The sequence below is a fragment of the Asparagus officinalis genome, chromosome 1, assembly GCF_001876935.1.
Source record: "Asparagus officinalis chromosome 1, Aspof.V1, whole genome shotgun sequence".
NCBI lineage: Eukaryota > Viridiplantae > Streptophyta > Magnoliopsida > Asparagales > Asparagaceae > Asparagus > Asparagus officinalis.
In genome coordinates this window covers 119,422,026-119,432,309 of record NC_033794.1, presented here as the reverse complement: position 1 = coordinate 119,432,309, position 10,284 = coordinate 119,422,026, and the positions used below count along the sequence as shown (strand labels likewise).

General features: G+C 42.0%; 1 protein-coding gene across 1 annotated transcript in view; it reads left to right on the top strand.

Annotated features, from left to right (window-relative positions):
• Positions 8,198-10,284, top strand: part of LOC109840465 — a 6,247-nt gene continuing 4,160 nt past the window's right edge. The window contains exons 1-7 of the mRNA XM_020409129.1: positions 8,198-8,331; positions 8,417-8,740; positions 8,837-9,072; positions 9,151-9,360; positions 9,433-9,475; positions 9,648-9,718; positions 9,808-10,199. Coding sequence (XP_020264718.1) covers positions 8,250-8,331; positions 8,417-8,740; positions 8,837-9,072; positions 9,151-9,360; positions 9,433-9,475; positions 9,648-9,718; positions 9,808-10,199 — 1,358 coding nt within the window. The 5' untranslated portion in view covers positions 8,198-8,249. The remainder of the gene's footprint in view (positions 8,332-8,416; positions 8,741-8,836; positions 9,073-9,150; positions 9,361-9,432; positions 9,476-9,647; positions 9,719-9,807; positions 10,200-10,284) is intronic.

Below are 10,284 nucleotides of genomic sequence, written 5' to 3'. Positions count from 1 at the left end.
CACATTGGGATGAGCAAGACCGTGGTGGAGTTTGGTACTTCTATCCATCGAGCGAGGGGTCTTTTAGGAGGTGTTCAGTCAGGCATTTGGGGGCCTTCTAAGAAGGCATCATTGGGAGATAATCGTTTTGTAGTTTTCACAGTTGGTGATTGTTCTAGGCACTATTGGGACGCGACCAGTTCCCATTGGTGTAAAGTCCTAGAAGTCAACAACGATTGGAAAGTTGCAACCCACTAATATTAGGACTATGAAATTATAGAGGCAAAGCAGGAGAACTTAGCATGTTCATATATGACCCCAAATGATGGTGCATCAGGAAGTAACTCTCATCACGGAATGGCATGTTCGAAAATTGATGAGGTGGTTGTCCAAAGTATGACTGATAAAATGAAAAATAACCACTATCGCCATGATGCATGGACTAAGGGGGTTGAGGTGATGGAGGTGGTGATGGAACTACGCCCTTACCTTTTTTATTATCTCTCCCACTTATTGATGTATTATCAACCACTACTAATTAAATAGAGAAAGTTAGATAACTAGAAGAAATAAAACATGAATACATGAATGAAAAGCAAAACATATTAACTAGAAAAAACATGAAATAGAGTTAAAGATACATATATGTGCATAAATAGAACAACAAATATGAAATTAAGTCTTAATGGTTACACCAAGATTATACTTATCACAGTAGTCCACCCACATCACCCAATAATGTTATCCCTAAGAGTCTTCCACTCATTTCTTGATTTAGTTTGCTCTTTTTGGGTTTGAGTTTGAGTAAAATTAAATAAATTATTGGCATTCTCATTTGCCACCTCACCATCAATGTCTTCATTAAATTCGGACTCATTGAGTAGTTCATCACTTTGATCCACAGTTGTAATGAAATTATGGAGTACCGTGCATGCGAATATGACATTTACTTGTGTAGAAAAAGGGTAATGTGGCTTAACACATAAAATCTTGAAACGATTCTTTAATATGTCAAATGCAGATTCAATCTTAGACCTCAAGGAAGACTGTCTTAGATTGAACAATTCTCTTCTATGCTTAGGTGTTTTACCCGAATGTTCCTTTAAATAATATTGAACACCTCGGTATGGAGAGATAAAGTCTGGCATGGTGGGGTACCCAGCATCACACAGATAGTATTTGCCTACAATTTTATTAAGAAAATTGTTAAGGAAGTCAAGTTTGAATATTAAATTTAAAATGTTTTAAGTTAAAATTTTATTTAATTACCATCATAGACTTTTAATCCATGTGGTTGTGATCTAGATAAATGTTTTAAGTTAAAATTTTATTTAATTACCATCATAGACTTTTAATCCATGTGGTTGTGATCTAGATAATGCATCCTGAAGAATCCTATAATCATTTGCAGACCCCTCCCAACCTGCTAAAATATATGTGAACAATTTATTTGGGGTGCAACACTAGTAGAAAATGAGCTTATACCTACGGAACAATAGCGACGGAAAATTCTGTCGCTATATATTGATTTATAGCGACGGAATTTTCCGTCGCTATTTATCCGTCGTTAAAATCTTTATAGCGACGGATTATTTAATTTTAGCGACAGATTTTATTTGTCGCTAAAATATTTTACGACGAAATTTTATTTCGTCGCTAAATTTGTTTTAGCGACGTAATTTCCGTCGCTAAAGAGTTTTTAGCGACGGAAATTCCGTCGCTAAAAACGAAATCAGGCAAAAATTTTTGGGCGCGGGCGCCCAAATTTTTTGGGCACCCGCGCCCGAAAATTAATAGCCCTAGTTTCCTCCCCCTTCTTATTTCAGCGACCCTGCCCTCTTCTCATTTCAGCCCCCCCTTCCGATCCCCACCCGCCCACCCCCGCTGTCCGAGCCCCCATCCCCTCCCTGGTCGGAAACTCGCAGCCCCCTTGTCCGGATCCCCCCCGTTAAGGGGAACCCGCGGCCCCCATGCCGCCCCCGTGTCGGAGCCCCCATCCCTCCTCCCGCTGGTCGGATCTCGCCGCCCCCATCGTCCCCGCCGTTCATCCGCCTTCCGCGCCGCCGCCTCTCTTCCTTCTCTCAAGGGGTACATTATATTTCTCTTTCCCGCCCCTCAATCTCTCTCGTCTTCTTCTCCCCCCTCTCATCTCTCCTTCTCTCTCCCTCTCTCGTGCGTCGCACGCCGGCAGCGAGCGACCAACGCGCGCGGCCGCCGGCGCTCGGCAGACGAAAGAGAGGGAGAGAGAAGGGAGAGATTGAGAGGGGGAGATATGCATGTAGTATTTTTATTATTAAATTTAATTTTTATAATTTTAGTTAATTTGGTAAAAAAAAAAATTATGCAAAAATTCAAACCCTAATAAAAAATATTCATATTGATAAAATTATTAATTATTAAAAAAATTAATTTAATTATGGTTAGGATTATGGTCTTAGGTTACGGGTTCGGTAGGGTATAGGGTTACGCGAGGTAGGGTTCGGGTTAGGGTATAGGGTTCGGTTAGGGTAGGTTTAGGGTTAGGCGTAGGGTTAGGGTTAGGGTTAGGGTTGTTAGGTGTTAGGGTTAGGTTTAGTTAGCGAGGGTTAGGCGTTGGGTTAGGCGTTTAGGGTTAGGGTCTAGAGGAGGGGTAATTAGTGGTGCGGTGGGGGTGATGTGTTGGGTGCAGGGTAGGGTTAGGTTTGGAGGTTAGGCGAGGTTATTGGGTTCAGGGTTTGGTTAGGGTTAGGATTAGGGTTGAGAGCGGTTGGTTAGGATTAGCGGTTAGAGGAGTGTTAGGTCGAGGTGTAGTGGTCGGTGATGGGTAAGGGTTAGCGTTAGGGTTAGGTCGAGGAGTGAGGCGTGAGATTTGGGTTAGGTCTGAGTTGCGGTGAAAGGGGTGAGGTGGAATGTGGGCTGCCTTGTGTAAGTGTGAGTTTGCAGGTTAATGATTAGGGTTAGGGTTAGGGGAGGCGTGAATGTGAGGGTGAGGGTTGAGGCGTTAGCGGTTAGTGAGCGGTTAGGGTTTAGGTGAGGGTGAGCCAGGGAATAGGGGGTGATGGTGAGGCTTGAGGTTTGAGCGTTGGGATTGCAGGGTTAGGGTTAGGTTAGGGTTAAGTCGAGTCGGTGATGTGTCCTCTAGGGCGGTCGCATGCGCTCAGGTGAGGATCGATAATTGGTTAGCGTAACTATTATATCGCTAATTACTCAGAAAACTACACACCGCAGCACTCATATTTCGAGCCGTAGAATACCCGTCCAATTAAATACATATATAGATCTCTTATTTTATTTGTCAAATATCGCGTACGAAGGATTCGGGGGTGGACTGCGATACGAGGCCATCTTGTTGCAGTCCCGCTAAACGTTTTTTTGTACTCGTATGTGAGAGGGGGCTTATATATAAATATTTATCTGGATCCTGTCCAGTTTGACGGGGTTTAGGTATGTAAACATGCGTGTATATTATTTTACTTGTGTTCTTGTGTACTTTCTTTCGTCAGAGTTTCGGCGGCGCTTAACTCGTTGTTCTCCGCTTGTACAAATTTGCCGGGAGGGATATGCATGAGTATATCCATCCCACTATACTTACTCGGAGAACGACATTGGGATCCTCTCCTAATGAATCCTCTTCTGAATACCTACTAATAAGCAAGATACTTGGCCTTTGATTTATCAATCAAAGCCATTATATCTAGGCCTTATCTCCCGCCACTTTTGGTGCATGGAGGAGATTCTTGGCCTTTGATTGATAAATCAAAGGCCAGATCTTTATAGAAAATATTAACCCCTCATTAGCGAGCAGGATCGCATCCGGCATTAGTACAGCGGGCGTAGTGCTGCGAATATTTTGACGAAATAAAAGTACACTGAACACACTAAATACATATACACGCTACGTTTACATACCTAATGGGATAGAAGCTTCCTTCTGACGCGCCGATCACCACACACTTTGTCCTATAACTTAAATGATATATGTAGGGATATCGCTCACTTACCATTAATTTCTTAATCTAGCATGCGGACAATTCCTGACAAAATCGTTAATGGGCATACCACTCGTGATCGAAAGGCATCTAGACATCTCGATACAAGGATGGGATAGAAGCCTTTCTAGGCCTACTCTGGACACCACCCTCTACGGCTCTCTTCAAGCGGTGTTGATTTTTTGTCCTTGTAAGAATTGTAGGAATGATAAAATTGCTCACTAGGAGTGACGCCTAAGTTTCCATCTGTCAATCAATGGATTTGATAGCTCTTATGTATTTTGGTTGCATCACGGTGAAGGCGTTCCAGTGATTGCCAATTAGAGGGAAGAGTTTACTGATGTCGACAATACCGACAATTGAACACAACTGATATGTGGAAGAAATATTCTTACGCGTGCGTCTTCGAGTGATGTTAACACTACTGATATGTTTCAAGATTTAGCCGATTGATGAGACTGTTGAAGAAAACGCAGTCACCGCTTAACGAGGGTTTGCCACCGAGTTCACCAAGGCTTTCTTTATGTTGATCGACTTCTTACATATGGCCAAACCACTCAGTGGGATGGCTGTTACACATTTCGAGATGTTATTAGACTTGCTCAGGAAAGTCATTCCAGGCGGCGAGAAGAGCATCCCCCAACTTATTATAAGCTCACAAGATTGTTGATACCTGGGTTCGTGATACAAAGAAGATAGACGCCTGGTCCTGAATGACCTGCATCTTGTACCAATGAAGTCGTAACTGAAGGTCTAGACGGAATGTCCTGACGTTCGTCATGTATCCCTGGGGAAAAAAACACGGCACATCTGAAGGCATATCATCTAATAAACAGAGCAGAATCCCTGTGAAAGCGTTCTCCGATATTTTCGCTAATTATTCCTAGGCTGCAGAGGTTTTATATGTCTGCCGAGTGTGCTGAGATATGCGATGACATTCGACCGTCGTAAAAGAGGAGCGGGAAATTGAGACATCCTGCCTGATGGTGAGGCCAATGGCAACACAGTCGAATCGTATAATACCCTGACTTTGGTAAGGAGTCCGGAATATTAGGCTGGGGGCTTCTAGGCGACGGATTTAATCCGTTTCGGAGTAATGAGCTTCATGCTTGGTCTACCTGGCCAGTGTTGCTCACACCGTACAACCTGCCGCCCGTCGAGTGTCATGAAGCAGCCATAACATGCGATACTGTCACTCTGATCCCTGGAAGATATTCTCCTTGGAAAGACATTTGATGTTTTCCTCCAACCATTAATTGACGACTTGAAGCTTCTCTGGATGAACGGAGTCAGCACTTACGATGCTTATGGATAAGGAGGCTTTCCGTCATGCGTGCAATGGTTCATGTGGACAATTAATGACTTTCCAGTCATATGCCTAACTTGTCTCGGAGCGATCGAGAAGTCAGATTGCTTGTCCGTGTTTGTCATGTCTCATGATTAGAGGGAAAGTCTCTGAATACAGCTCGGCAAGCTTCTGTTGATTGGCAACACATGATAGATGCGTATCCTCAGCGCACATCAGAAAGTTAGTAGTGAAAGTCGACGCATTAATCCAGAAATATCAGACCCTCTTCACCACCTAAGGCCACCGGGGAAGAAAAATATTTGAGCTTTCTACATTCTCTACCTAAAAAAATATTTTGGAAAGAAAAGATTCAACAAAGCAAAATTCCATTTGGGGTTAGAGAAAAAATAATTGAAGCAAAATTGTGAAGGTAGGGGGAAATGGTAAGACAAAATTGGAAAGGGAAATTAAACCCCCCTCGCACTGTCCAATCGCGATGTGCGTGTCTCTAAGGTACTGAACTTCGCATGGGATGGTCAAAATTCAGCATATTTTATCAATTGCCAATTGGCGTCACAACTTGGATGTCATGCACACCTCGAGAAGAACATATGCTGAGAATCTCTTGAACCACTTTGTTGCCAGACGGGGAAAGAAAATCAAATAGATTTGAACTTATAGGGCACGTCGAGACTGCAGAATTGAATCATCAGTCCGAAACTGCAAGCTATAGATAATTGGTGACGTAAGTTGTAACTCCAGTCCCGTGTCACACTGCGAAGGATGAGATCTCATTAATATCGGTGTTTATCTTCTTAAATGTCGTGAAGAACCGGATGTTTATTCTTAAATCATTTCATGCAAATGTGGCAATGACTTAAGAAAATTGGCTCAAGAACAATGACCATCTATTCTATTGCATCAACTTCTCCTCCGTTGCGTGCGAACATGCTGAAGGAAACTCGCGCTGATCGGTAATGAATTGCGGTTTTCTTCAAGGCAGTTGTGGCTCTCAAGGGATGATGTTCAGGAGTTTGAAAGAATTAGAGGGTCGTAGCCAATACTGAATAATTATAATTCTTCACGGCCTTCGGTCTTTATCGGTCATGTGTCATCTCACAATACATTTAGGATTAATGAAGGCCACGCATTCGTAGGTACCTGTTAATATCGTTTTGGCATGTCCCTGTGGCAAGTAATTTATTATAGACTCTATTAATATTGTTAAATTACTGTATATCATTTTTTTTTGGCACAAATTCATGAATACTATATGCTTGTAGGTATTTGTGGTTTCATTGAAACATTGATGCAATATCCTGCACGTCCTGAGGATTCGATAGCAGATAGACACTATATAAGTTAAATGGAGAGTTTGGGATAAATCATCTTCTTCCGTTAGCTTTTGCGGGGTGCTTGGATGACAAGGCCTAACCGTCCGAACGAATATATTTGACGGAAACATTTCTATAATTGATCGTGGGGAGTATCCTACTTAGTACGTCCAGTATGGAGGCTAGGATCAAGCCACACATATATCTTGAGCAATGATACTACATTTAACATATTACGCGACGTAATATTTAACTGTTTGAAATCAGATATCATATCATCAAATAACTATCTCTATTTAACTGTTGTAATGATTTTATTTAGCTTCACATCCGATATGTGCAGACTATCTCTTAACATGCGCAGAACAACAAAACAAAAGCAGTTCATGGACACACACTCTAGACATTCCCTGCCATGGCTGAAGGATCTAAGATTTATTTACAATTCTGATTCGTATATCAAATACTGTGCTGCAACAGATATTAACACTATTTGTTTTCTTTCTTAGTTGACCGACGTATTACGTAATGGGTTAACCTGCCCCCATGGAGAAAATATGTTTATATGCAAGCGGTCGCTTCTAACGTGGTTATATGCGTTTATGGGGCTATGTATCAACGGCTTACGGTTTAACACCATCGGTTTTCGGAAGAGAAGACGACAAACGCACAAAAGCGTGTGTTCTCGCCTGCCTTCTCGGCAACTCGTCATACGCTAGTTCAAAGATCTAAATCGTAACAAGGTGAAATCTATTTGCTACGGTCGCAGAAGACATTGTGAGATTTTCTCATGGGATTAATATGAAGTCAGACCATGTGATGTTTAAGGTTCTTGGAGTGACGAAAAAGGAAGGATGACTCGGTTACGCACTCGTTAATCTAAGTCTATATAAATATATCAGACTGAAAAGTAATGTTAGCTGCTCACGCAAAACAGTGCTTTTATGTCAAAGACTCATAATGAAAAATGACGAATGGGTTATCCTTAAGAACGCTAGATCCTACATTCATGAAGCCGTGTCTGACGAAGATCAATGAAGTGTTTATCTGTGCCGACGAAATAGTTGCTGAGTTTTTCATTGACACAAAAATAGTCTGGTGGCGAATGAAATTGCCCTTGGTCGCGCGACCTGATTCTGCGATTATATGTGAGCCAAGGCGCGTAAAAATCAAAAAACGAGTCGCACGGTAGATGTCGATAAAACTATAAGGACATCCTTTTGTCTGCAGACCACGGTCGCAGGCTACACCGCACACGGTCGCAGAGTAGAGCCTCAAACATCATCATAAGGACCATGTATCATGTTGTGTTAATGTAGTATAGTATGCCTTATATATCTGCTTTGACTGGTGTATCATCAGGTATAGTTTTTGTACTTGTATTATAGTATTGCCTTTATATTATCTGTTTTGACTGGTTATCATGTTACAGTTTTTGTCATGTATTATAGTATTGCCTTTATAATTTATCTGTTTGACTGGTTATCATGTATCAGTTTGTGTCATGTATTAATAGTATTGCCTTTATATTATTATGTTTGAACTGGTTATCATGTATCAGTTTGTGTTTGTATTATATAGTATTGCGCATTTATATTATCTGTTTGACTGGTTATCATGTATCAGTTTTTGTCATGTATTATAGTTTTGTTGGGTACTCATTATGTTTTCAAAGTATAGATGACAAAAGGATTACGTAAGAGAGCGCTTGAGAGAGTTTTTGGTAGACATTCTGGAGGCGACGCACATGGCTCTACGTCAGGTATTTTTATTTATTTATTATATCTGTACATTTCTATAAACTATTAATACGAGCCTAACATTATTTTTTCACATTTCCTACGCAGGCCGCATCGCTGCTACACATGACGGGCCGCCACAGGACACAGGACGAGGAGATGCTCCACCTGATGCGGAGACACTCGTTGATCCTGCCCAGCATGCAGAGATGCCGCCGTCGCCTCCTCAGGCTGCAGATGTATTGGAGGAGCGCCGATATGAGCCATATAGCGCAGCTGTAGAAGCTGCGCCACTACCGCCGGATTCTATTCCGGATCAGCGAGCCCACGACCCGGCCAAGGTGAAGGAGGATTGGGATGCTTATCATGATTTGCGACTTATCGCACAGCAGAGGTATGAACAAGCAAGGCGTAGATGCCTCGAATTGAAAGGTGTGTATAGATTTTTATAGTTTATATGTTAATATTTTAATTTGTATTATCGATATTGATTGATTTATATTTCGCCTGAATTTCATTTTTTCGTAGGTACCGAGCGACCTACTAGGCGCGGCCGCAGTGGTACCAAGCCAAAGAACCTCGTCCCAGATATTCGTCGGAGGGCCGTGATCCGATGGGAGAACGGCGTGCCTGTCGGGCCATTTGCTAACTCTTTCAACAATTTCCTCGCCGCTTTAGCCAGGAGACATGATTTCTTCAACATATATTTGACGTGGAAGTCGCAGCGGATTGATGCGCTGGTGGCTTGTTGGCGATATATATGTGTGAGTCATTTATTTTATAGTTTATATTATTTTGTTTAACACACTGATTTGTATCTCTTTTTTCATTGTATGCTGAAGCGATTTTTCTTTCTTGACGATTACGCTTATGCCTGGACTTACTGCTTCACGCAAATCAATCTATCGTTCAAGAGGTGGCGGTCAGAGCTGAAGAAAAAATATTTTACTCAAAGAACAGAAGATTGGGAGCGTTACTGGCATCTTGACGAGCGCGCCGATGGAGTTGATTTTTTTGCACTTTGCGATTATTGGGACACGGCCGAAGCTCAGGTATTATTGAAGTATATATCTTCGTTTATTGTTTGAAATTCTATATTATATCTGTTTAACATTCTTTTGCAGGAACAAGCTGAAATAGCAAGGAGGAACCGCAATGCACCACGCAGTTACGAGCATCACGGGGGCTTCAGGTCCTTCAGCCAGCATTATCATCAATTGGCGCTTGAGGTATATAATATATTAGCTCTTAGGTTATCAATTTGAGTATAATTTATGTGTTATGAGTTAATGATATATGTGAATAAAATAGGGAAGGGGAGAACTCGGGCATTTTGCAGATCGTATTCTGACTGGTTGGAGTCCAAATTACGCCGATGAAGTGAAGAAAGCGCAGAACCGGGATCTGGCTGTAAGTAGCAGTTAATTTGTATATTTAATTTTTATAACAATGCATTTTAAATGTGTTAGAATTGACCGGGTTGTTTTGGTATATCGTAGGAGAAATTACATGCTAAGGTGCAGGAGCAATTATCACAGACTCAGGTCGATTCTAACACTCCGACCCGATTAAGTAGAGAGGAGGAGGATAGCATCATCGAGACCGTCATTGGACCGAGTAGGAAGAACAGATACAGGTGGAGAGGATCCGAGCATCGGCCGTACGAGTCCAGTAGCACCTACGAGTCTGCAGCTCCACCAGGATGCAGTTCTTCTCAAGACCCGACTATGGAGCAGCGGATGAAAGCGATGGAAGATTGGCAGTCGCGTCGGGAGTCGGAGCTACTCCAGATGGCGGAGGAAGAACGGAGGCGCCGGGAGCAGAGGGAGCTGGAATTCACCCAGTTCATATCGACTCTGCCTTCTGATGCTCAGGAGGCATATAGGAGACGGTTTTTGGCGGATCAGGTAATATATATATATATGTATATTTCTTTTTTAATTAAATGAATTAAATATAAAATTCTTACTTAGTTA